General features: G+C 47.1%; 8 protein-coding genes across 8 annotated transcripts; 3 read left to right on the forward strand and 5 right to left on the reverse strand.

Moving 5' to 3' along the window:
• Positions 1 to 736: 736 nt before the first annotated feature.
• Positions 737 to 1,920, reverse strand: LAJ45_05223 (uncharacterized protein; the record flags this gene model as incomplete). Its single annotated transcript, XM_046114794.1, has 5 exons — positions 737 to 815; positions 875 to 1,179; positions 1,235 to 1,730; positions 1,793 to 1,820; positions 1,905 to 1,920. 5 exons carry the CDS (start codon positions 1,918 to 1,920, stop codon positions 737 to 739), a joined length of 924 nt encoding a protein of 307 aa, XP_045971831.1.
• Positions 1,921 to 2,966: 1,046 nt separating this feature from the next.
• LAJ45_05224 (uncharacterized protein) lies at positions 2,967 to 7,456 on the forward strand (the record flags this gene model as incomplete). The annotated part of the gene is made up of 6 exons (XM_046114795.1): positions 2,967 to 3,221; positions 3,302 to 3,368; positions 3,436 to 4,862; positions 4,930 to 6,812; positions 6,869 to 6,972; positions 7,035 to 7,456. The coding sequence occupies 6 exons, from the start codon at positions 2,967 to 2,969 to the stop codon at positions 7,454 to 7,456; spliced, it is 4,158 nt and encodes a 1,385-aa protein (XP_045971832.1).
• A 2,282-nt stretch (positions 7,457 to 9,738) lies between these two features.
• LAJ45_05225 (uncharacterized protein) lies at positions 9,739 to 10,196 on the reverse strand (the record flags this gene model as incomplete). Its single annotated transcript, XM_046114796.1, has 3 exons — positions 9,739 to 9,931; positions 10,025 to 10,107; positions 10,179 to 10,196. 3 exons carry the CDS (start codon positions 10,194 to 10,196, stop codon positions 9,739 to 9,741), a joined length of 294 nt encoding a protein of 97 aa, XP_045971833.1.
• Positions 10,197 to 11,640: 1,444 nt separating this feature from the next.
• Positions 11,641 to 14,322, forward strand: LAJ45_05226 (uncharacterized protein; the record flags this gene model as incomplete). Its single annotated transcript, XM_046114797.1, has 10 exons — positions 11,641 to 11,689; positions 12,138 to 12,258; positions 12,480 to 12,580; positions 12,646 to 12,788; positions 12,853 to 12,922; positions 12,983 to 13,131; positions 13,190 to 13,595; positions 13,649 to 13,798; positions 13,853 to 14,257; positions 14,318 to 14,322. The coding sequence occupies 10 exons, from the start codon at positions 11,641 to 11,643 to the stop codon at positions 14,320 to 14,322; spliced, it is 1,599 nt and encodes a 532-aa protein (XP_045971834.1).
• Positions 14,323 to 20,042: 5,720 nt separating this feature from the next.
• On the reverse strand, positions 20,043 to 20,795 carry LAJ45_05227 (uncharacterized protein; the record flags this gene model as incomplete). Its single annotated transcript, XM_046114798.1, has 5 exons — positions 20,043 to 20,083; positions 20,146 to 20,452; positions 20,512 to 20,586; positions 20,651 to 20,689; positions 20,754 to 20,795. The coding sequence occupies 5 exons, from the start codon at positions 20,793 to 20,795 to the stop codon at positions 20,043 to 20,045; spliced, it is 504 nt and encodes a 167-aa protein (XP_045971835.1).
• Positions 20,796 to 21,533: 738 nt separating this feature from the next.
• Positions 21,534 to 22,075, forward strand: LAJ45_05228 (uncharacterized protein; the record flags this gene model as incomplete). Its single annotated transcript, XM_046114799.1, has 3 exons — positions 21,534 to 21,605; positions 21,679 to 21,918; positions 22,019 to 22,075. The coding sequence occupies 3 exons, from the start codon at positions 21,534 to 21,536 to the stop codon at positions 22,073 to 22,075; spliced, it is 369 nt and encodes a 122-aa protein (XP_045971836.1).
• Positions 22,076 to 23,548: 1,473 nt separating this feature from the next.
• On the reverse strand, positions 23,549 to 24,126 carry LAJ45_05229 (uncharacterized protein; the record flags this gene model as incomplete). Its single annotated transcript, XM_046114800.1, has 2 exons — positions 23,549 to 23,789; positions 23,969 to 24,126. The coding sequence occupies 2 exons, from the start codon at positions 24,124 to 24,126 to the stop codon at positions 23,549 to 23,551; spliced, it is 399 nt and encodes a 132-aa protein (XP_045971837.1).
• Positions 24,127 to 24,172: 46 nt separating this feature from the next.
• Positions 24,173 to 25,055, reverse strand: LAJ45_05230 (uncharacterized protein; the record flags this gene model as incomplete). The annotated part of the gene is made up of 3 exons (XM_046114801.1): positions 24,173 to 24,285; positions 24,522 to 24,899; positions 24,965 to 25,055. 3 exons carry the CDS (start codon positions 25,053 to 25,055, stop codon positions 24,173 to 24,175), a joined length of 582 nt encoding a protein of 193 aa, XP_045971838.1.
• Positions 25,056 to 25,647: the final 592 nt, after the last annotated feature.

Below are 25,647 nucleotides of genomic sequence, written 5' to 3' on the forward strand. Positions count from 1 at the left end.
AGGGTTGCCCCACCCTTTGGGTAGCATCCATCATGGCCCGGCAAATGTACCTGATTCACACTCCGGCATGTTCCGTGTGTATGGATGGGTATTCGGCTTCTGGCATGTGGTTGAGGTTGAGCTACTTCTATACATATATAATTTCCGGTTATAAGCACCCTACATGTACCTACCTACCTATCTTGGCAACTGTTACTGCCCTTTGAGACGCAATTGTACGTTCCGATTCCCGAAGTCTCTATCCAGGTAATATGTGGAATATTGCACCGGCAAATCAATTTCCTCGAGTCCATTTCCATTTCCATTTCCATTTCACTCCAGTATATACCGACTAACTATAACTAATAACGTAGCTCCCATCAAGTTCAAAGTAAAAAGTCCCGCATCACCAAACTAACTCTCCTCCCCCAAAAAAAGCCTTCTTTGAAGAAACAAAAGAAAAAAGAAAAAAGGAGAGAGGTGGAAAGATAAAGATAGAATGTATGCATAAAGAGAATCCAGCCTGCGCAAACATACAAACAATGAGAAAACTGGAAGAGAGAAAACAAACATTAACAGGTTCCGATACACGCCCTTAGTAAGAAAAATTCATATAAAAAATTAGGTGGGTTTGTGAAATACTCCTGTCCGATAGTAGACTCAGGGCCACGTTTTCCCAGGTATCCAGGTTTCCCTTTCGCTGAGGGAAAGGGAGGGGGTAAAAATGCTAAATAATAATGTTAAAGACCTTCCATCATCATCTTTCGCTATAATCGTTGAGTGCAACACACACCGCTCCCCGGTGGTGCCCATTGTACTGGCGAATGATCTGTTGACTGTACATTATCAGTATATTTTTTTAAAAAATGGTTGTCTTGTGAGGTTAGCAATATACCTGCTCAGCTCCCACAATCTTGCATAGTGATCGCTGCACGCTGTGACCAAATACGCGCTGTCAGCGCTAAACGCACAATCCCAGACCCATCTCTGATGCCCGTGAAGTGCCGTCTCCTGCGTAAACTTCTTCTCGTCGACGCTCCAAATCTTTGCAGTGTGGTCCGCAGAGCACGTCGCAAGATGGCGCACATCGGGCGAGAGGAGCACACGGGTGATGTATTTAGTGTGCGCCTGGAACTTGCATACCGGGACTAGCTGCGTCACGTCCCGGTTTTGTATCATGCGCCAAACATAGCAATTTCCCTGGGAGTTTGCCCTGTTAGATATATGACAACCCCGCGGGGTATATCAAACATACCACATTGTTTCCAGCGACGAGCATGCTGCCATCCGTGGCCACCGTGACGCTCCGCACCGGGATGTCGTCCTCAGGGATCAACTGATGCGTGCACTTGTTCTCTCCCAGGTCCCAAATCCGCACATTTCCCGCCTGGTCACAGCTGATCAGCTCGCCCTGGTTCGGGTGTATAACAACATCGTTGACCGGCGAGCCGTGGGTGTAGTTGCGCTGCACTGAAGCGGTACGGGTGTCCCAAATCTTTACGGTCCCGTCCTCGGAGGACGTCACCATCCACTTTCCTTCACAGTGGAACCCGACGCCGGTGACATTGTTGGTGTGGCCTTCGAATTGCAGGACGGGGTTGGGGTTGGTCGACTTGATATCGTAGAGTTTGACGGTGGTGTGGCCGGCGGCCGCGAGGAAACGCTTGTCGGGGGAGATGCACAGGCGATTGACCTGCGAGTCGGAGTGCTGGATTGTGCGGGAGCAGATACCGGAGAGGGCTTCCCAAAACCTAGGCAGTGGGAGCAATGTTAGTAGCTAATAGACGAGGCAGTGAAGCGCGGAGGTGTGCACCTAATGGTGTGGTCGTAACCGGCGGTGGCTGTTGAACAATATATCAGTTTCTTGGTTTCTGCTTGGGTCCGAGTTCTGAGACAGGGCAGTAGTAATTGAGAGGTGTACATACCCATAATGACACTCATATTGAACTTATAAATATATATTCACAGTCGTTGGACCGTGGGAAGAGTTAGAAACGAGAGTGGGTAGATTGAAGTGCTTGTAGAGAGCAGTGGTCGACGGGGGGGGTGTCGTTGAGTAGATGTCGTTGAGTGGAGGCACTAGCTAGAGGCGAGGGCCTGATTGATAGCGAACGTGAAGGGGATAATATGAATATAGCAGTAGAGTAGTTATGGGAAGTATGATCACTGATCTGAAGAAGAAGAAGAGTGAGTCGATAGTTCAAGAGGGGAAGGGCGAGAACAGCTAGGAGGTGGGAGTGGACTCGGGAAGGTTACAAGACGACGCAATGGCTGCCACACAAGAGAGAGATAGGGCAGTGTTGCTGTATCAGGACGGGAAGAAGCGAAACGGGGGGGGGGGGGGGGGTGATAGGCCCAAGGCCGTCTGAAGTGGGGTGAGGGCGGAGGAGGTGGTGGTGGTGGAGAATCGAGATGGAGGTGGAGGGTGGAGGGAGGGGAGGTGCGGGAGTGCGGGATTGGACGTCTGAAGGGTCGTGACTCGCTCGTGGGGAAAAAACAAGCGCTTCGTCCAATTCAGCAAGGCAACATCAAGGTTCGATTCCAAGGCCCGACGACTCGAGCGAGCCCCGTGATGATGTTCCGCTTGCACTCTCTCCAGAGCCGCATCTTCTCGCCCGCCCGCCAAGAAAAACAAAGAGATAACTAACTAACCCCTGCAGCTTCACCGTTTGGGTTTGTAATGGTTGCAGTTGCAGTTGTTTGCGGTTAGTGGGAGAGCCCTCAGGGCTAGGTGTGATATCTTACTCTACTACAGACTACGCAGGTGTAGAGTAACTAACCTTTCACGTGCTCTGGCCCCGCCAAGAAAGCACTGAGATGCGCGTTTGCAGACAGTTCAACTTCACAGCCCAACAATCCCTGGGCACAAGGCCAGCGAGAAAAGCCAACACAATCCCGCCTCCAGATACCCACAACTCGCCCACAATATTATACCATCTGTACACCAAAGATCTTCTATACACTCATTCCATTTACGCGCATCTGAGATGTTCACCACAAACCCAACCGCCGCTGAATCGGCTGCTGCGGCGCGAAGGAGGACGAGGCCAATCTCGAGGCCAGATTCAAGAAACACACAGAATAGCGAAAGACCTACCAGCAACGTGTCAATGAACAGGAGCATCAGAGAGGGCAGCATAATATCTCAGCGGGGAGATACCTCTTTCGGAAAGGCAATGACGCTGAATGCAATGAGGGGAGAGACTGGCGGGAAAGATTCGGACGGTGGTGTTGTCATTTGGGTACGTTACGTAGTTGATAATGACAATGATCCCCATCTCCACTGATTTATCAAAGAAATTATTATTGATATCTTCACTAGACAAAAAACGAGAAATACAGTGTCTCCAAACTACCAGCTCTGCCATCAATCCTAAAAACATGCACAGGTTCCACTCCCCCCAATCCCTCTCTAAACACTTCTTGCATTCTTCAGCGCTAACGGACATCCCACAGTAAACGACTCCCCCATAACAGCCACCACCGACTCAACCAACGGCCATGCTCTCCTCCTTTCCCACACTGACGCTTATGTCTGGCAATACACTACGACCCATACAATCCCGCACACGCTATCGTTCCCTCTCCCGCGCGATGAGTCGCCCTCCCCTCACAACCCCTTCCCCCTCGGCGCCCTTGTATCCCCCTCCGCAAACAGTACCGAGCCCGGTCTTGTTGTCGTCATGCCCATGTCCGGCCGAATTGCCTACTGGGACAGCGTCGGTTCCGCTGTCGCCGAAGGCCTCTTCACCAAGAAACGTGGCGTCGAAGGAAAGGTCTCCCTCGTCTCCGGGGAAAGCGTAACAGTTATCTGTAATGCCGAGCCGGCGGGCTTTCTTCTATCGCTCAGCTCTGGCCGCCTCGCCCATCTGGCGCTCAGAGACCTGGCGGGCCGCCCCGGCATCTCAGTGACCATCATGAGGGGCTACGGCACCGGAATGATGAGTGGTTTCCTCGGGGCCTTGCGCGCCGGCTCAAGCAGACGTGACATCGTCGCTGTGCGCGCTGGGAAGGTCCTCCGGATGGGAGAACGGGAGATTGTAGTTGCCACTGCTCGCGGTAACTTCTCTAGATGGCAGGTCAACCGCAGCGGCACCTACGCCAACATCGCAGACGTAGACCTACGGGATGAAATGATTACCGCAATCCAGAGTAATGTTACGGCGGATGAGTTCGGCAGCCGTAGCAGGGACCAGTTCGTAGCTATTGACACGGCGGTGTTGGAGGAGCCAACCCTGCAGACGGGCGCTGAGGATATACAGATGCTTGTTTTGGCGAGCTTTATGCCGAGTGTGTCGATTCCCAGCGCAATGTATGCGCTGGTTTCGATCACATTCTATGCGTCAGGGAAGACCTCGGTCGACCATGTCCATGTCGTGAAGACATATACGACGCCGCTAGAGGAGGGCCGCACACGGCCGAGATTGTATTTGCCGAAACCGTGTAAAACCGCTTTTTTGGTCTTTTCAAGGGCTGTGGTTCTAGTGTCCAATTACAAACCAGGGGCGCAGCAGCAGAATGAGGATGACTCCATGATGGAGGAAAGCTCAGACTACCAGGGAGAGGCATTCGAGGATGTGGTGGACTTTAGGGGAAACTTGAATGTCGAGACGGTGGGTAGTGGCATGGAGGATGTCATGTATGATGCTATCCCGCGAATGGATATGAATGGGAGCTATATGCAGGACAGCTTCTTGAGCATGAGTGGGCTCCTTACCACGGGGAAGAAAGTCCGGAATCCTGGTATTATGCTGATTGCCAAGGGCGCCGGCGTTGTGCGTATTGAGACATTTGATCTCGAGCCGGTCAAGAAGGTATTGAAGGAGCCTGTCAGGGTCAAAAGCAAGATCGAGCAAGCTGTATTCTATGGCGTCAAGGAAGACGTAAGTTGATCATTGACTGTATGCGCACAAAATTGTAGAGATGAAAGCTGACTCTTTTGATTTACAGAATCCTCTCAACTTCCAGGGCCGCAAGGAAGTGAGCTACCCCATCGAAGAGGTCGAGGCGGCCGCGCTGGAGATCAGCGCCGAGATCCTTTCCTCGACATCCGAGTACCTTCCTGTACTCCTCCCCTCTCTTGAGAACCACCTCTTACTGCGTGCGACCCACCTTCGTGCCCTCGCTGAGCACCTCCGTGCCACATTCTCCCCACTATCCCGCGAAACCATGTGGCGCCTCCTCTGCGATGCCGAGAAATGTGAAGCCGCGCGTGCAGTCTGGGCTGCAAGGGATGCACGCTTGCGACAAAACCCAGACGCAGGTGAAGGCGTCCTCGAGGCCGTCCTAGCAGCTATGAGTGAAACTGATCCTGACGATGCCGCCGGGCACGATCCAACCCGAACGTGGTTCCAGCGCCACGTGGAAAGCATCAATCAGCTCCTGAGATATGCGAAGGATATAATCATTGATGACAGTAAGAAGGGCCGTATGGACCAGCTCGTTTTCGGGAAGCGGGATTCCGAAGCGAATGACATCGTCCTGGGTGCACTGATTTCTGCGTGGAAGTTTCGGGTGCACTCTGCAAAACTGTATGGTATGGAGGGTCTCGTTGATGCGAACGGGATCTTGAAACAGATCAAGGAACTCACGCCGCCATGGACTAGCGACCCGAATATCCTGCAGGCGTTGAGCGTACAGTACGAAGTGTCGAGTGGAATAATAAAGACACTCTGGAATGAAAGACGGAACGCAGACGAGGAGTACGCAGAAATCGCTGAGCGACTAGCGGGACAGTTGGTGGGGCTAGCAGAGGTTTGCTGCCGCGGTTTCGAGGAACGTATGGCATGGTGCGAACAGCAGACTCAGGCCGGCGCCGAAAATTACATCAAGGAGGGAAATACAATCAGGGAGCGCTACTTCGACGCTAGAGGGAGATGGATCAAGCCCCTGGTAGATTTCGGCCGCCCGGAGAAGGCGTACAAGTTGGCCGAAAAGTGGCAGGATTATCGCACCCTCGTGGAGCTCTGTTCGGAGGAGCTCGTGGAAAACGATGCCGCCATGGCGGAGCTTGCAAAGGCTCCTACCGCCACTACAGAGAACAAAGCTACGTCGCATGACCTCCAGAAGAGCAAGCAGCAGACTCTAAATAGACTTGAGAGGTATTTTGAGGAATTTGGCTCGCATTTTGCGCGGGAGATGTATGAATACCTTGTTGAGAAGGAACAGTTGCAGACACTCATGGACGGCTTCGAGGCTTGGCGTGAGAGCTATCTTACCGATTTCCTCAGGAGTGATAGGAAGTATGCCAAGCTGGAGTGGATCCATGATGTCTCAATGGGTGAGTATGGTCTTGCCGCTGATACTCTAAATTCAGTTGCGACGCATCAAGAGGAAGATCTGTGGAACAAGAAGGTTGAGCTTTCTATTGGAAAGTTGGCCAAACTTGCTGCTATCAGCCAAGAGGGCGTAAACAGTAGTAATGCTGCAGACGAGATCAGATATATCGACGCGGATCTGGAGCTCGTAGCTATCCAAGAAAAGATATATGCGAGTGTGAAACATCTTAAAGACCAGATCGACACAGAAAAGGCAGTTCAGGAGGGACTAGAAATATATGCCCCAACCCTAGCAAAAAAACGACCAGGGTGCCGAGAATTATGGAAGAGGGCCTTTGGGCGAGCAGTTGAGGGCAAGGTTATTGGAGTAGAGGAGATCGGTGATCTGTTGACACTGGTGGATGATTCCGGTGATTCTGGGCTTGTTGGGCCAGGGAGCGCCGGGGAGGAGTTTTACTGGGCTTTGAAGGTTCTCTCTATAGTTGGTGGTTTGAGCCACGAACGTAGAAAGCTTGCGGAGAGGACAATCTGGAGGAGGTGCTACTTGAGGGACGAGTAAGTCTTCTACACTAGTACGTATGCACAAGTGAGGGTACTAATTGAACTTTTAGCTGGGCGACAATCGTAAGCACAAAAGGGAGGAGCGATAGTCAAGTTGAAAGTGCGACTTACGACACAGCACTATTTACTACTATTAAGTTGGGATATGAGAAAGGTACCTTGTTTTCCAAACAATCCTGCAAACACGCAAATGGCGCTAACACACACCTTCTACAGGTCTCTTCAACGAGCGATCTCCCTTCCAACCCCTAGATCCTGCACAAACATACTGTGATCTTGAGAATCCACTCAACGAGCTAAAGATCCGCTTCACCCATGCCGATGAATCAGAGCTCGGAACTCTTGCCCACGAATATATCGCGGAGACCAAACAACTCGAGAAATTTGTCAACTACGCTCAACTGGGGACATGGTTCCTCGGTGTGTGTGATAGCGCCAAGCGGGCTGCGATGGAAGATGTTAGAAATCCAGAGAGCAGCCTGGATGAGGACACCTACGAGATTGAGGAAAGTTATGTTGAGGAAAGCTACGTCGAAGAAAGCTATATGGAAGATGGTGCCCCCGGTGAGGAAAGTTATGTCCAGGATAGTTATGTTGAGGCGAGTTATAATGAGGGGGACACGGAAATGGAGGGGTAGTGCGTGATATGTAGGAGTCTCGATATCATCATAGCTGTATTTTTTTTCCAATGGGTTCCCCCCCCTTTTTTTTTTTTTTTATCTTTCTTTTTTAACGAATGGGGGCAAGTTTTGTACGAGACGAGTGAGGAGATTACGTTGATGTTTTGTTTGATTGCCTACTAGAGAATGCAAAATAGTAATATCTCGTTCAATAATTGGGAATTACGAGTATGATTATTGGACTTAAAGCACTTCACTCGAGGAGTGGTATAATTTCAGAAATGGTGTATACCTGGAAATTTCCACTTTCCAGCGAAATAACAGGATTTCATAATTAGATTAGCTTCGAGAAACAACCGAGTACTAGAACTTATATCCACCCCATACGCTGCTACTAGATACGTCAGGTGTGATAACTACATCTAATGCAACAGAGAACTCATTTGCAGATGGTTGATTGAGATATTGCTTCTCAAATACAGTCGACTCTCCTTATGAGGGTACCCTCTATAAGAATACTCGCCTTATAAGGAGCCCGGTCCGCAGGCCACTTTTTTTAGTATGTAGTGTTAAGGGTAAATGCTCATATTTTCGCTATAAGAATACCCTTAGTGCTTTTTCTCATTTTTTGGTGTTACCCTTATAGAGAGAGTGACCTTTGAGCGAAAATTGGGGCCCTTCGCCCTCAAAAAGTGAAAAATGTTCTACTAACCGGCTTGAAAACTGCACTACCTAAAACTAAAAGACTCTATCACTAAAGAGTGATGGTTTAGCCGCCAAAAGTGAGCTCCCACGAACTTCACGTTGTACCAAATTCAGTATTGAGCGAACCTTGAACTGAATTCCCTACCTGCCAAACCTAACCCTGAAATATTTATAAGGGTAACTGCTCTATAAGGGTACGACTTCGCGGTATTTCCGTACCCTTATAGGGAGGGCCGACTGTAGATCTAGAGGACCTGATAAGTTTGGTCGAGTGAGCAAGCATGATTCAAGCGCTCTACTAATCAATTGGCCTATACCTTTTAGCAAGTTCTATCACGTGCTCTCGTGTCCTGCCGTCTAGTAGCGCGCCCATCTACGCTAGATCTTTAAGTATCCCCGCCTAGTTTCTATTCCTGAGATTACCGAGATGTTCGTCACTAAACAACCCCTTACACCTGACAACTAGATCTCATCCTCGTCGATGGCACTGTATGGCCCTCATATACCCCAGCAACCATCGACAAATAGTTTGAAGGTTTTCTCTGCACAGGAACGATGAGCATAAGCCTCTTTGGGCTCACGATGACCGTTATTCCTATGGGCTCTTAGTGACCCATGCCACCAGCAATAACGTCTTGAACATGTCGAGCCTAGCGCAGCACGTCAAGAGAGAGCTCCATCAAAATTTGACGGGCTTGGCAGTTCTAAGAACTTGGCTCTCTCCTTAATTGAGGATGCTTGGCGGGCGAATTTCCTTACTATCATGGGAGAGGCGCCGGGAGTCTGATAAGACCTGGATTGGGATGCTGTTTCCAGGGATGCTCCGGCAGCGGGTACGTTATGCGGTTAACTACAGCCCATTCTTGGAAACAACTGCAGCTAGGAACATCGTGGTGTTTTATGGTGAACGGCTGTTTGTGTGTCTGGTTTTTACCGTCATCTCTCTTCCTCCTAGCGGACTGTTACGCGATTTGCACCAGGGGTGGGTTGATTGTGCAGCAGCAGGACGTCGTTTTCAGCTAGTCCTCCTCCTCCACTTTCTGGACACGACTTTTTTTTTTCCTTTCCTTTCGACAAATAGGAGAACCTGCCTGGGGAAATGACATTCTCTGCAAATCGAGAATCATTCGACTTATCTGTGGAAATGTTTATAAAAAATAAAAAAATCCGCATGAGAAATGCAAATTTAAGCTGCAGACTCCACAGAGAGCGTCTCCTTGGACGACGGGGCCTGCAGATGCAGGAACAACATTTAGGCGAACCCTGTTGGACAAGAGTAACTCTTTGGAGCTTCATCGTTTGGCCTCTCATACGCCGTTACAGCAGAGATCGCTCTGAAGATTCAAGAAATTCATGCAATTAGAGTAGTAACCCTAACCTCCGTCCGGTGACGTGTCGACAGAAGGAAGACAGCTCGAGTTCGTCATTTCGTCCTATCCGCTCTTGGTCGAGCGTTTGATTCCGCATGCTGTATGATGCTGCCTGTAGGCAAAGTACTCGTATGGGTTTCTCTAATCGCAGACAAGGGTGTGTGTTAAAGTGTCTTCTTATAGCAGAACCTTTAAACGACCATCCCCTCACCCCCCCGGAAAGCATCAGTCGCCAGCAATAAAACGACTAACCATCGGAGGCATAGGTGAGGCAGGTACAAATCTAAAAGGGGGGGGGGGGGTAGAGTGACACGGAGACGACCACGATTGTACATATCCCGTGATACGGCAAGTCCGCGACAAGATACCGGAGCCTGTTGCATCAAATTCCCGCTGACTGGGATGTTGTTGCGGCTTCCTATGTGAAAGTCTCAGCCATCTCCTATTTCAATAACTGGATAGAATGCGGTCGCTTATTGATTGCGAAGAGCATGTATGTATTAATTCATACATTGAATTGAGGCTCTGGTCTTTAAACAAGCGAGGGAAGCCACAGAAGAGGATCGCCCGTGTATCTTGGGGTTCATCCCACTGCTGGCTGTGTTGAAGGACATGGTGCCTGCAGGACGACGACACCTACCCCACAGCCTGTAGGTACAACCCACGAAAGATGTTAAAATCATGACTGCGGGGGCGGGTTCGAATCGATCCCATCTTTATCGTCAACGGTCAACACCGCAAGCCCCCGTCAAGGATGTTGGGATACCAATCAGGCTTGTCGATGGTGCTAATGGAAGGTAACTATTCCCCAGAGTTATGAGATGTAAAAGAAAAGGAAATAAAGCAACGCCAGGAGGATGGGAGACTTTATCTAAATATCAGAGTGATAAGATGAAATATTGAGGCTCATGGGTGTCTTTGATCCTGAATCACTACTGTACTCTCCACCACTGATTTGAAAAAGGCAGAGTGATACCTAATATTAAGGCTACACATAGCCTCGGCGTAAAGTTATTATTGCAATATATCCAAGCGTCTCCGACTGATTCCGTTGGTATTACCTCCGAGCACTCGGGACATTATGCTTTGGAACACAATTTCTGGATATCTACCCGTGGTGGGCAACGACGGCGGCCGATCCATTGGTAATTTCTCTTCTGATTTCCTCGATAATAAGCGCAGCAAACGATTTGCAGTTCACAGCAGGACGGTTGACAGAATGATATTTTACGAAAGACACCTCCATCCAGTAGATGCACTCATACAGGATCACTTGATGTATGAACCACTTACATACCTACCTATTCCGACTTCAGGCGCCGATGGGGTGGTCAGCGCCTTGCTTGGCTGGCGTCGGCTACTTGCGCTGACTGGCCCGTGCGGGTGAATTGTAGGGAATGCGAGATTTCTGTAAACTTTTAAAAACTTTGGCGATGAGTCTCTACAAAGTAGAAGATGAGGTGAAGGAAGGGGAGCTCATAACCATCATCATTATCATCATAGACCAAGGATCAGTATTCACGAAGCGGTAAATATCTAAATACCGCCGCACGGCATGCGCGGAAGGACCACAACATTTGTTCATAGTAGCGGGAAAATGTGTCCTAGCGAGATTCCCCCTCGCCGCATCCGGATCCCAAGCATTGTCCATGTACAACCTTTTTAATTATCACGAAGTTAATTGCGGTTGAATCTGTGGTTGGAATTCAAGGAAACATGTGAAGATCCATATCAATAGTATTGATGGGAATATTCGAGCAAGAACTGCCTTTGTTGCTCTCTCTGTAGACTTGATATTTGCCTATATGCCAGCTCAATTAACTGCTTGCTACATGTAGTCATGAAGTTGATAGACAGATCAGTACCAGCGCCAGGAACAACTCCATAAGTGGAACAAAACGAAACCCACTAGGGTTTGGCTCGACCGTGCAATTGAGCCAGCCAACCAGGGTCGCGTAGCCGAAAACGGATTCTGCCTTCTAGTTGGTTGGCTTTGAAGTTAGCCCTCTAAGAGGCTGCTTCTGGTACTGTTGCTGGGGGGTGGGGGACGAGAAGAAAAGGAAGAGGTGAAGAAGAAGAAGGGTGTGCTGTTTATCTAAGTAAGGGCTGAAGGTTCAAGCTTCAGAGATGTTTCTGCAGTTTTTCTCTGATGGCGGCTACTTAATTCTTCCAGAAGGTCGCCACCCATTGCTCTGAGCATTCCGTAAATTTTAATTTTTTTTTCTCTTTCCTTGCCTGTTCTCCGACCAAATTGGCATTGCACCTTGGCCGGGGACCGGGCGCGGGTTGCGTTGCCCAGCCGAAGAGGCCTAGGCTGCGTTCAACGCTCACACAAACCCAGCCTCAACTGCAAGCACTTGCCGCCGCTCACCCTTTGGTGCTGCTGCTTGACTGACCTCTCTTCGCTTTTCCGGATCGAATTCTCTCTTCTGTCCTCCTCTCTCCCATATCTCTATTCCACTCACATCTCCCCCCTTTCCCTTCCTCTCTTCTTCTACTACTCTCTCCCCCCCCCCTTTCTACTCGCCCACCTCGATTAGGTACACAGGAGCCTGCAGGGCGTGGAGTGCAGCACGGTAGTCTGTCAGTGGCTTCATATTTCTCTCATTCCCTAACTACATCAGCCAGCTCTCCTCTCCCTCTTTCTCTTTTCCTGCTCTGCTCCTGCTCTCCGTTTCGTCTCGCTCCCTCTCTCCTGTTGTCCCTCTACCACACAGAACTCACTCTCCAGTCAGATCGATCTACGTACGTGCCCATCCGTGTTCCGTAATCCCCTTTCCACACCCCCCACACACACATACCACACCCCCCTGTGCCTTGTAGTGAGTTTTTTGCAACATCGCTCTCTCTGGCTAGTTGTGTTAACACTGCCATAAACATCACTACTTTGCCATAACCTTCATTCCATTTCCCTCAGTCATCAAAAGTGTCTTCTAGCGGTCGCTCATCAAAAGTGCATTCTGTAGAAACCCCTTCTGTACTGCTCTCTCGTGCCACGAACGGAGAAGGGAAAAAAATCACTCCTTTATCACCAGCCGTCGACTAGCTTTCATCAGCTCCAGAGTTGGTAGCTGCAGCAGTAACAGCTTCACGGACGCAAACACTGTCTTAATCAACCTTTGTTACGAGTAGAAGCGTTCGAGATAATGGCCTCTTCGTCCTCGAACGTTGTCGGTGTGCACTACCGCGTAGGCAAGAAGATCGGAGAGGGATCTTTCGGTGTCATCTTTGAGGGAACAAACTTGCTAAATAACCAGCATGTTGCGATCAAGTTTGTAAGTCTTCTGGGTCTCTGATGTATGTTGAATACGCGTTGTTTCTGACTCTTCGTGTCTGTAGGAACCGAGAAAGAGTGATGCTCCCCAGCTTAGGGATGAATACAGAACTTACAAGATACTTGTTGGCTGCCGTCAGTCTTCTCCATCGCTTCGGTCTATATTGGCTAGGATGCGTGCTGACCGGATTGCAGCGGGAATACCTAATGTTTATTACTTCGGCCAAGAGGGCCTTCACAACATACTCGTAATTGATTTGCTGGGCCCCAGTTTGGAGGATCTTTTCGACCACTGCAACAGAAGATTCTCGATCAAAACGGTCGTAATGGTGGCTAAACAAATGGTACTTCAAAATTTGCGACACATTTTCGGGATTCTGGTTTACTAATCACCACACACAGTTGTCACGAGTGCAAACAATCCACGAAAAGAACTTGATCTACCGGGATATCAAGCCTGACAACTTTCTTATTGGGAGACCTGGATCGAAAGCGGCAAACGTTATCCACGTAGTTGATTTCGGTATGGCCAAACAATACAGGGACCCCAAGACAAAGCAACATATCCCATACAGAGAACGTAAGAGTCTTTCTGGTACTGCTCGATACATGAGTATCAATACACACTTGGGAAGGGAACAGTCGCGACGAGATGACTTAGAAGCATTGGGACATGTTTTCATGTACTTTTTGCGAGGCGGACTGCCTTGGCAGGGGCTGAAGGCTGCGACCAATAAACAGAAGTACGAGAAAATTGGTGAAAAGAAACAGACGACTGCGATCAAAGATCTTTGCGAGGGTTTCCCAGGTATGTTCTTGTCTCTCCCGGACCGCCCCGTGTCGCTAATGTGTTTTACTTAGATGAGTTCAACCAATACTTGACCTACGTGAGGAACCTCGGATTCGAGGACACGCCCGACTACGACTTGCTTCGTGAGCTATTCACGCAAGCGTTGAAGAATACGGGAGAAGTTGAGGATGGAGAGTACGATTGGATGAAGCTTAACAACGGTAAGGGCTGGGAAGCTATTTCTAAACACCCTTCCTCTCACCAATACCACCAAGCCCACAACCAGGCTCATGCCACAACAACTGGTGAACTGCGACATGTTCCTCCTGCTCAGGTTCGCCAGCCCGCTCAATTGACACCCGGCCGTTTAAACGCCCCGCATCCCCCGCCACCATCGCCAGGAAAACCGATGGGTCAGACGCGCGGCGACAGGCAAAACGCACAAGGCGTGCCGCCAACCAAACGACCGAGCGGACCTGCGGGGGGCTTAACAGCAAAACAAGCATCAACGCCAACAGCGAGTACGCAAGCCCAGTTCCAGGCGTCGAACCCGACTTTGCAACCGGCAGCGAGAAACCAGTCGCCCCAGGTTGTGAGCCAGTCACCTCAACCGAGAAACAGTCAGCAGGAGCCAACTAAGAAAACTTTCATGCAAAAGCTCTCTTCTGTTTTTTGCTGTGGTATGCCGACGCGATATCTCTTTATTTTGGCTTATACATAACTAACGTTTGTTGTCATAGGTTGAATAATTCGTCTTTGATTGCTTACACTTGTTTTTATTCTTCCAGAAACTGTTTAATATTATCCCTTTTATATCCTCATGGCGTGTTTCTTTTCTCTACTTTCCTTGATACACTACGCCCCTTCATCTAAGGGGATATTTCGACGATGCTACGACCAAAACTGGATGATAGCAGCATGTGGGGAGGTAAAGGGGAAGAGGGGAGGTGCAGGGTAGTAGGAATTTAAATAAGCTTGTGGTCGGTATAGAGGCGATGGGCTGTCATGGACACTTAGGGGGTCTGGGCGGTGGAGAGTTTATGAAAGTGTCGATTCGGAGCATATCTTCTTTTTCGAGGCGTTGCCCTATCTTTGCGAAAACGATAAAACAAAAAAGAACTTTTTTTTCTTACAGGTGTTTTGCTTTTTTGTGCAATTTGCTGGAGGGGGTCGGTATTTTTTCTGATTTTGCATTTGTCCTTACCTTTTTGTTTCATATATTAGTATTTCTCAGTGCTTCTTCTACTATTACTACTACTACTGCTAGTTCTTCTACTTGGCTTTTCTTGCGGCTATCAGCGTGGTCTTTTGGTTACTGTGGTGTGTGTTTGTAAGGGTTTCCGGCGAAGTGCTAGATATTGTTTTTGTTGTCGGTCTGCCTGCTTTCTTTTAATCATTTCTTTAAGTTCCTATCTATCAACCAGATGAGATGGAGATGATCATTTCCACCTCGATAATGTTCTTTTTATGCATTGGAGTGAGTGAGTGGATGTATTTTTTTGTTTTCATATTTTTATGCATTTTCCTTTTGTCATATTTCTTTTTTTCGAGAGAGAGAGAGATGAGAAAAAAAGCGAGAGCTTCCGCTCTTTTTTACCCTTTCCGCCCTTTGCTTCTTCTTGAGTGATTTCAGTGATGGCGGTTACAGTTATGGGGGCGGCAGCCACCGCTAGGGGGTTGAGTGGGTGAGAGTGGGTGGTGTAGAGTAGAGCGTAGATTTCACGGTACCTACATGTATGTACGTAGTCTAATGGAGGTATAGTTTTGTCTTTATCATATGTCCGTAAATTGTGAGGAAGCATGTAGTGGGGAAAGGGCATGCGGGTTGAAGATTTGACATGCGAGAACGACGAGATCTGCGGAATGGTCATGCCGCATTTGGATCACGTGCGCCGAGTTATTTATTATCGTTCCTCTCGCGGACGCCGTGGAAAAAGGTTGGACACCTGTTTTCCTTTTATTTCTCTTTTGTGGCTGAAGGTTTGGATCTAATTGCCATGGTAATGATCAGCCCAAGGTGTTTTGGTTGGCGGACATGGGACCTCTGCTTCGGATTTTTATTTAGAAGTGGGCTGTCCAGCAGTACTTACAGGCCTATGTAGCTCTTTGTGTAATATTTTTACCGGGAGTCAATCTCCTGTATGTTTGTCTTCCTTGCTGTTTATCGATGTTCTCTCCGAGGACGAAATTTCAATTGTGTCGAAGGTATCATAAGTCTCTCAGCGCTCCCCGCAATAAAAACTTAATAGAGAGTGGTAAACCCCTAGGCAAATCTGATCTCAAGTTCCCATTGCCAATATGCTAGAGCGGTATCAATATATGCACTGTTGCGGGTACATATGTCTGCCTACCGAAGACGGTCGTACGACCATACACACGTCTCATACACGAACGGGGAAAAGTGAGGATTCATCTACCATAGGCTGCAGAACGCCATGGTGTGGTTCCACATGCAGAGAGAGCCCTTGCTCTGAAGAGAGTGGGGGCCGAAATGAATCCTTCATTCATTGCTTTTCTGCAGTGCTTATTTATTATGAGTAAGGCTACTGAAAATTCCGTGACCGACTCGACCCCAATAATGAAATCACGGTTTTTCGCACTGCCTCGCCTCTAGAATATTTTTTTAGTACTTCATTCGCTCTATGAGAATTCGCATCGTAGCAAACATTAGTGCAGCTAGTACGTACAGTACTATCGGATACTTGGAGGCTTACAAGGTTGATATCATTTTAGAGGGCACGCTTCTAATCGGCCTTATAATTAAGCCTCGAGAATAGCTCTCTCCAATGATATAGTAATCTGTTGTTTTGTTATGATTATTAGCTGTATGGGTTACCATTCACAAATCACAGCCAGGGCTAGACCCGTAACTTTTAAACTGGCTAGTCTTATATGAACGTATTGCAGAGAGCAACTCAAACTGTCCAGGAGTCCGCATGAAATTCTCCGTTAGTGAAACCAATAGAGAGTCATGCATATATACGGAACCGAAAAGGCTAATAAACATTATCCGTTGACCTTAATAGTACTAGCTTGCCGAATTGTCGGGTTCGATGGAATTTAACTCAATATGTCTCTACACTCAGTAATAATATTTAGTATCGGTTTATTTCGAATCTCCGCATAGAATATTTAACCCACCAGGATAAGCCCTTTAAAAGGTTAGGGGAGCATTGTTGGGTTTAATTGGCTCTTGTTTTTTTGTTGACTGGTTGTTGAGGAAACTCTAATTCTTCTACATATATTGGATACATATATCCCCCCATACCTACAATGTGTCTTTACCTGTCACACAGTGACATCAGCCTCCTCCACGGTGTCCTGTAGTCAAAAGATACATGTATCTACATTGTACCGTGCCTCATGCACACAGTGCTAATAATTAGACTCTTCCCGGCAAAGGAACATCTGCAATATAATGAAACGGTTAACAGAAGGTATACCGTTCTCTGTATGCTAATACATTACAATAGTACTTTGTGTCCCCAAATTCCTCCATCCCACGTTTCCCAACAATGTCATTAAAGGACGGGAGGAATCCTTTGAGATACGATATTCATAACCCTATAATAAAATGTAGGTTATGTACCCATAAAACTGCGCTGGGAACTAAATGTATGTATGTGTTGGTCACTAAGATTCTCATTCATGGAATATCACTCGAACAAATATTTGATATTGTTATTATAGGTATACAATCATGAGATTCATCGCGCTTTATCCTCTCTTCATGAGTCACTTGATACATTCAAATTGATATCGTGCCCTAATAGCGGACCTCTTTTAAAAACAAAGACCATAGCCACGACCTGACCAAGACTCCCCTGGCCAATTCCGTAAATCTCTTGAGCTCAAACCAAAACCACCCGCCAGAGACCCGCTTCCGAATTAACAGGAGAAAGGTTCCCTCTTGGTTTCTCCTAAAATGAAGAGTAGCTGCACAACCCCTAAAGAAGCGCAAGGCCATGAGGAGAAGGGAGCCAAAGACGCGACCATCCTTCGGCCACGTGCACTGCAGCTCGCCCAAGGCTACGGTTGCCGTCGATTAACTCGGATTTTACCAGGGTACTATTTTTTGAAAGCAGGTGGGGAGGTCGTATCTAGGGCGGGGGTCGTGCCAAAAGCTCTTTCTTATAAATAGCTGGTTGGGTAGAGATAGGGTATACCCAAGGTCTGTATGGGTAGGGCTTTCATGATGGTTTGAATTTTCCGTATGCCTTGGTTTAAATCATTTGTTATTAATATAATGCTTTGGGGGATGTATATAAAACGAACAAAAAGTACTACAGCCGGTGATTAAATCCAACTACTACTCCCACCCCTGGATTGAACCCAGGACCTTCCGTCGTCCTGAGCACAAACTCTCGGCGTCTAACCTGACGAGCAGTCTAAATAGTAGACCACTCGCCCTTGTCTGATATTGTCTGACAGTGAGATATAACACAATCTATGCCAAGACGGACCACCTAACCCAAGTATTCATGATACTTAACCAACCCAGCCCGAGGTACTACAGCAGTCTCTCGCTATAAGGATATTATCTATAAAAATAGCATGGCCCCGTCCTGTTAACCTTCTTGACACCTAATCCTTAGCTTTCTATAGCGATAATTCTCTGAGAGGATACAAAATTTCGGTCCCGATCGTATCTTATAGCAAGAGATTAAGCCGTACTCGTATTTTAACTGATTCTATAGCTCGTCCTCGTACACGCACTTCACGGCCAATAGTTTATGCAGAGAGGTCGAATATGCTCTAGGGCCTGGGTGCCTAAATTAGGAAGGCTTTGACGGTGGGTTACATTTTCTGCGTACTGCCTCATGCGGCGATGCTTCATTCCCCAATTTGTGTGAACACATAATTTTTTGACTGATAATCGTTTCTTTTGGCGTGTATAATAAATTAAAAAAGAATAAAGGGCACTGTAATCGGGCATTAAATCTAGTTACTCGATCCTCCCACCCGTAATTTGAACTGGGGACCTTTCTTGGTGAATCAATCAATCAATCAACCTAGCTAGGACCTTTCCAAGCCCAGAGAACAAGCATTTTGTGCCTAACTTTATTACAGCCGCAGCTAGAATATTATAATAATAATAGTGGTTACGAAGAAGGGCCAGGTAGGGCTTTTAAAATCTCAACCAAAACAAAGAAAATATAGGCATCATATTGTATCACTCGGACCTTCTAGTACCCACCCTTATGCCAGATACCAAAGCAGTTGGTCATACCGACCGTGCGAGGTTTGGATAAGAGGAACCCGGGAGCTACCGTACTTGGTAACACCTGTTAGAGATTCTCTATACTCTGATGAGTATGCCCCGCGCTAGATGGTCGATAATGTTGCCGTCGAGACTAAATGGAGAAGGTCTTGCCCTATCCCATTTGTCGTTCTATGTAGTAGTAACATAACACATGCCATTGGATCTAGAACTCATTACAGTGAAATTACTCAGTTAGTCCTTTGTACAAGAGCCAGAACCTTCGACGCATTTACATGCTTGTTGTCCGGAGGGTCCGCCGATGTCCGGATCATCAGGCCTAGGCTGTCAAATTTAAGTTTGGGAACAGGTCCAGGCCGCGGTTGGTAACCAAATTAAATTAGTCGTATAACATTGTACATAGCAAATAAGTTAATACGGAAGTGCTGTATAACATATATCATGATCATTGACCTAAATTGTATATATGCCGAAGTATGTGTAGATTAGTACTTATCACCTCAGCTGAAAACCTTTTATGAATCCTATCGCTGAAACAAAATTGACCTCCACGTTCGAATTTTTCATAACCCCAATCTACTTAAATATAAGCAATTAACCTTAAGCTTATGCCATATAATCGAGATGGCGTGCTGTTACTCAAGAGCTTGACCAACCTACTCAAGTAGCTAATGAAAGGCAGTTCACCTAAAGGCTTTGAAAATGATATCTATAAATCTCGATCAAGTTTAGGTGAAACACATTCATAAGCACTCAAGAGTGTATTTAGAATTTTCAAAGGGGTTGTGAGTGTGCCAAAGTACGTAATCGCACAGCAATGATCATGTTTACATGTAACCCTGAGACCAAATTCGTGTAAGCAAGTGTTTTTTTTTTTTTTGCTTGCACAGAAATGGAGTGTTTCACATTTAGTTATGGCAGCTATCGGCCCCCATTTTGAGATGGGATTATGACGGCATAAACTCGGCCGCATGCACACCCGCATTGCAGCTGGCTACGTACATAACTTAGGAGTAGTAGTATCTATATAACCATAACCCAGGTATATAGAATAAATCCCTTAATTGGGCAGCCGCCCGTGTATATATTGCGCCACTCAGCTTATGAGACCGTACATCTCTGATAATGTAGTTATTTCTGTGAATAAATAAGTTGTAATATCACCAAGTAAAAAAAACGCCACATTGAATCAAAAGCAAGCATCTCGATTCTCCCTAACCAATTCATATCAACAAGCAGCCCTTTTAAACAGCAATCCAGATAACGGAAATAACCACATCCATTCCTATAAATTTAAATGTTAATCCTGATCCAATCTTTATGAAAGGCATTTCACCATGATCTTACCTTTGGTTTCGTACTTGAAGCTCCACATGCCATCCCTCTCGTTATTCCAGTATGCCCCACAGGCGCTGTGCATTCCCCTCCTTCCAACGCCTGCGCTGCTGTCCGAGCCCCCACGCCCAGAGACCAATTCGCTACCGGCATTATCTGCATCGCCAGTGCCCGTGCTGGTGGAAGGAAGAGCCTGACGTGAAGTCAAGTGCTGGATGATGGTAGAGTTTACAGCGAACTTAAAAGGCGACGACGATGATGTGGAGGATACTGCAGACGAGGGAATAGACTCCGAGATCAATGCACGGAGTATATGGTTCTGTAGAGCGCTGCTTTAGTATCCGCACATTGACTTCGAACGAATCCGAGAGTTAATACAATAATTGAAGTGTTCCAGGACTCGGTCCGTGAGTGCTCGTAGGCCTCAACTTTCTCTAGGGCGGCGAAACAAGCCTTTTTTAATTAGTCTCAGCTCTAGATATCTTATCAATGGGAAGTTATTCGTAGTGGTACACACATCGTTGCATATCTGTTTCAACCTGGTTGTCGGTACAGGCTGTGGGAATTACTAGCATTAGCTTTCGAGATTTTAGTTTCATGTTTCAATTTTGAGAGCTTACAGGAGTAGAATTTGAGAGATTCGGGAACTTGGGATCTGACATTGTCGCAGAGATATTGGTATTATGTATAAAAAAGTGTGTTTTGGGGTGGACCTGAGCGACAACTGTTCGGGGTGAAGTTGGAGGGGTAAACAACACTGATAGCTCGTGTGGGGTGTTAAGAGAGCCCTGTTCCTGGTCTTCAAGTGACGAGTTGTTCACCTAGGTTAAGAACACCACGTCACACCGTGCACCGCAATCTAGGTATTTGAAAGGCTATTTTTTTCTAATTGGGTGTTTTAACAATAATGACCCCACCGACAGTCTCTCATTGGGCGCTTCCCTCTGTTCTGCGAGGTCTCCCTGTAAGGTGCTCTTATCTTCTCTCTTATTGGCCCCCCTCCTAGTGTCCCGCTTCGGCGCACCAGGAAGCGGAGAGCCAAGTGATTTAGCCCATGCATTCTCCCGCCCAGCCGCCATAGCCTGCCATTGCCATCCAAGTATCCAGTGCTGTTTTTCCGCTTCGATCGGATTTCAACAACAACTCTCCGAACAGCTTGCTCTTCAACCTGTAAAATTCTCCAACGGACACGCGACACAGGCAGTCAAAAATCTTCTCCATCCTCCTCTCTCGTGAGTGTTGCTCCCCTCCTCTTTCCCTTCTGCTACTCTATCTTCTCCCCTATCAGTCTCAATTGACTACCAAAAACATAGCATCTAACTGCTCTCTAATACACAACCAGATAAAAGATTTTCCCTCTCTAAAGACCCAAGGAATTCCCTTTCACACGAGAACGCGCCATGTCGTCCCAACCCCTCCTCCAAAGTGCCCCCGGAAAGCGCATTGCCCTTCCCACCCGTGTCGAGCCAAAGGTAAGGAACCGAAACACCACTTAATTTCCCATTTTCGTCCATGACATGATCTGACGTTGTGTTGGTGTAACAGGTATTTTTCGCCAACGAGAGAACTTTCCTCTCATGGCTCAACTTCACTGTGATTCTAGGCAGTCTCGCAATCGGGCTGTTGAACTTTGGTGATCGGGTCGGCCGCATAAGTGCGGGACTATTCACATTTGTCGCGATGGGTGCGATGATGTACGCGCTTGCGACGTTCCATTGGAGAGCTGCGGCCATCAGAAAACGAGGACAAGGCAGCTTTGATGATCGTTTTGGGCCAACTGTTTTGGTGGGTCACTCCTCGATATCCATATATTCCAAGCGATCACCCGATAAGTTGTGGTCGGGTAGGATATTCGCGATCGGTACTAATAGAACTTTGCACACAGGCTATCACTCTTCTCTGCGCCGTCGTTGTCAACTTTGTACTTAGAGTCTTCCTTTAAACTCGGACCACTTTAATTCGCATTATTTTTCTGTGTATACGAACAGACAATTGATTGGTAACGATCGCGACCGGTTGTCGTACAATCGATAACAGAGAGATAAAGGTTTGAGAGAAATTTGGACAATATTCGTTTTTGTATTCTAGGTTGTAGTTGGGTACTGCGCAGTGATGGATTTATGATTTTTAGCAGAGTTGTTTTTTGTTGCGTTGGGCAATTGGATTTGGGAAACCTGGGTGTTGTATCAATTGGGCTATTAATGAAACTACTTTTAACCAGCTTACTGTTACGACATACATACATCTATCTATCCATTAAAACCTTTATGATGGCAGGTGAAACTCATCTCATCTCAAATCAATTTCATTACTTACTCAGCTAAATACATGTACCTAGATGGGTGCTGACGTCGTTATAAACGGACCTATCAGCAACGTCGTCCTGTCATTCGCAGTCGGCCAGCCTGCGGCGGGCAGTCAGACCCGGAAAACTCTCCTATCACACCGTGATATATCTGCCCGCCGGGCGCTCCCTACAATTCCCGCCGGTCTATCCCTATAGAGCATGTTCTATATCTCCGTGTGTGCATCCCACTCAAATGATATACCCGGTGCCGTTGAAGACTCCTCCCACCTTGTTAGGCAAAATAGCTGTACTCCCAATATCCCGCACCACAGGAGGATAGTGCTCCGATCCCCCGATCGCGTGCATGCCATGAACGTCATGCTTTGAATCCATTGGTGGGATCGGCTACTCCTTTGGCTTCACCTTCAACTGTAACAGTGACCGTGCGTATCTGCCCTATGTTATGCGTTGACCCATGAATGAATATGTATAATTGGTTGTTGATATAGAAGTTAGGCAGCTAATCAGTAAGCCGGTGAGAACTGTGAGGGTTGCTAGTTACGTTGTTTGGGGGGAAATGGTGTAGGTAGATTAGGTAAGGAGGGACAAAGAGCTCGAAGGAGCTGCCTTATTTTATGTACCGACGGTCTGAGGAGTAAGTGGAGTTTAATAGAGGGTGTGATAATCTGCCGTTCACGCCTCAAGGGTCTTTCAAAGAATGTGGGATAGCCTTTACTGTACTAGATCTTCAGGCCTACCGAGGGAGGATTCAGGCCTCCATGGAATGGAATTAAGCAGATTTCAGTTGAATTTCGATTTCCAGGTAACACTTGAAACAGCAATGGGAAGCAATGGCAGAGATTTGTATGGTAAAGTGCAGTAATTACTGCCTTTTTATTTCAGAGTTGAGATTTACTCGAAAGATAATTCACACCAATTCAAAAAGCTTTCCCCTTCCCACCGACCCGTTACTTCGTTATACAGAAAATGAAACCCATGAGAACAGAAAAATGAAATAATAGAAAACCCCGAAAATGAAAACCCTTATAGTGAGAGATTTCCGGAATCACAAACACACATCTGGAAGGAAGCTAAAAAATACAATCAACCGAATCAAAAACGCCGAATCTAAGCCTTTTCACCCTCAACAGAAGAAGTGTTGGAAATGGTAGAGGCCAGTTCGGCCCCGTCATCCACGACTCCAGGGTTACGAGCCCCATGGACCCTTTCATCGTAAACAGGTTCATCATCAACCATTTCGAATTTGCTGGGGACAAATTGGTTCTCAATATTGCCCATGGAGTTGGAGCGACGGCGGGCCTTGAAGGCATTGAAGTTGGTGACATCGAATTCGTCTCCCTCACGACCCCTATTGAGTACCTATTAGTAATGTTTTATTTCAAGAGCAGTCCAACCAAGAATAAAGTTCGCAAGGGGAGGGGGGGTGAATTATGGAAAAGGAGTGAATTGTGAGGGGGAAGCCATCTCGTGTTGTAATAAGATGTATTGCAGGGTAAGGATAAGTCATAAAGAGCATTGATAACATACCAATTGCCCTTGCCACCACCGTTCTTCTTGGTCTTGTTGGGAGCCATGTCGACAAAGCCAGACTTCCCAAAGTACTTGGGGATCTTGTGTTCGTCAAAGGCAGCCACAGCCTCGGGGTGGTTGTGGGGGATATCATTGGCCTTGTGAGAGCGAGTCATGATTGCGGGTGTTTGTGTAGGAGGATGTTATTAAAAAGATTAAGTGTTATGTACTTGAGTTCGTAATAATTATCCAGGTAAAGAGTAAGGAATATGAAGCTGAAGATGGAAGATGGATTGAGGAGGGTGTTGGTAGACTGTTCGTGGGATGAGGAGGGTCTATATATATGTACCAAAATGGCTTATTAGTTGGCCAAGATTCTCCTTGAGATACATAGTATGCACGCCCCCAGTGGAATGCGGGGATATAGAGTAAAGCCACCAAGTGGAGCTCTGGGGTACTTGTTTTCCGGGGATGGGAAGTGCTGAAAGTGACGTTGTAATGGAAGTTATATACGCAAGGGTAAAACGGAATGAGATTTCTGATGGTGGAATTGAAATTATTTTCGACTCACCAAAATATTCGTTTATAAAAATCTCACAGGATTGAAACTGTATGAACAAAGAATAATGAAACTCGTGCTTTTGGTGGGTGAAGCATTGAGAATTTATATTGTGGATACATAGCGCCACCTGATGGTGGGACCACAACTTGACTTTCTCACGCACCAGGCCACCACCTTCCTGAACATCCCTTCTCAGCCCATTGGCAATAATTGCCAGAAGAATGAGAGGTTCTTGCGTGTCAGATACCGAAATCAGTCCATGGCGGCGCCAGTCATACGGTTCTTTCCCCCGTTCGTTACTCACCAAGCTCTCCCCCTCCTTCGCGTCACGCAACACAGCTTGCACGAGACCTCTCCCTGCCGGTTCTTTGCTAAGACTTGCTTTGGCTAATGCGACACAACCACCCCACAATTCCCCTTCCCCACACTTTCATGAACCCTGCTTGCCGCACTTGTAACCAAACTCGCATCATCAGCCAAGGAATTCCATAACGCCTTTTTTTTCGACCGCGCAAGGTTAAATTGCGCGCTTTGTAAATACATAGAGACACCAATCCAGCTCTTGGCGTTGAATCTCAAAATAAACAGAAAAAATCGTTAACAAATTTATGATATTCAGAAAAGAGTCAAGGATCTTTGATCGAAAACAGGTTGATGGTCAACCCATATTACCCCTTTGGGTAAGTGGGTAACTTCTTTAGGATGTACCCAAGAGAAACCCCCCAAGATGATCATCGTCAGATGACTGGAAGCTTCTAGCTAGCCCGAGTTGAAGCTGTTGCTCCACTGCCGCGAAGGCTTGAATGACCAGTTTAAATCCGTCGAGTTTGACAAATTCCACGATACCCCTTTCATTGCTTTTTCAAGTATCGATCGATATCAGGTACCCACAGATATTGCATTTCTACATATAGGGTAATACTCTCTACCCGGGCCAATGCATCAAGAGATATCCAGAATTCCCGAACCTAATATGATCTCCAGGAGTACATACATAAATTGACCCTAAAGTTGCTATACTATACAATTAGAGATACTGTATCTCCCAAGGCACGGAGATCATACTTTAGCCTACTGTAAAGCATTTCTTGAAGAACGAGTGATGCATCATGCCGCAAAACCGTGACAGGGATGT

The sequence above is a fragment of the Morchella importuna genome (assembly GCF_003444635.1).
Source record: "Morchella importuna strain M04M26 chromosome Unknown Morimp01GS014, whole genome shotgun sequence".
NCBI classification, from domain to species: Eukaryota; Fungi; Ascomycota; class Pezizomycetes; order Pezizales; family Morchellaceae; genus Morchella; species Morchella importuna.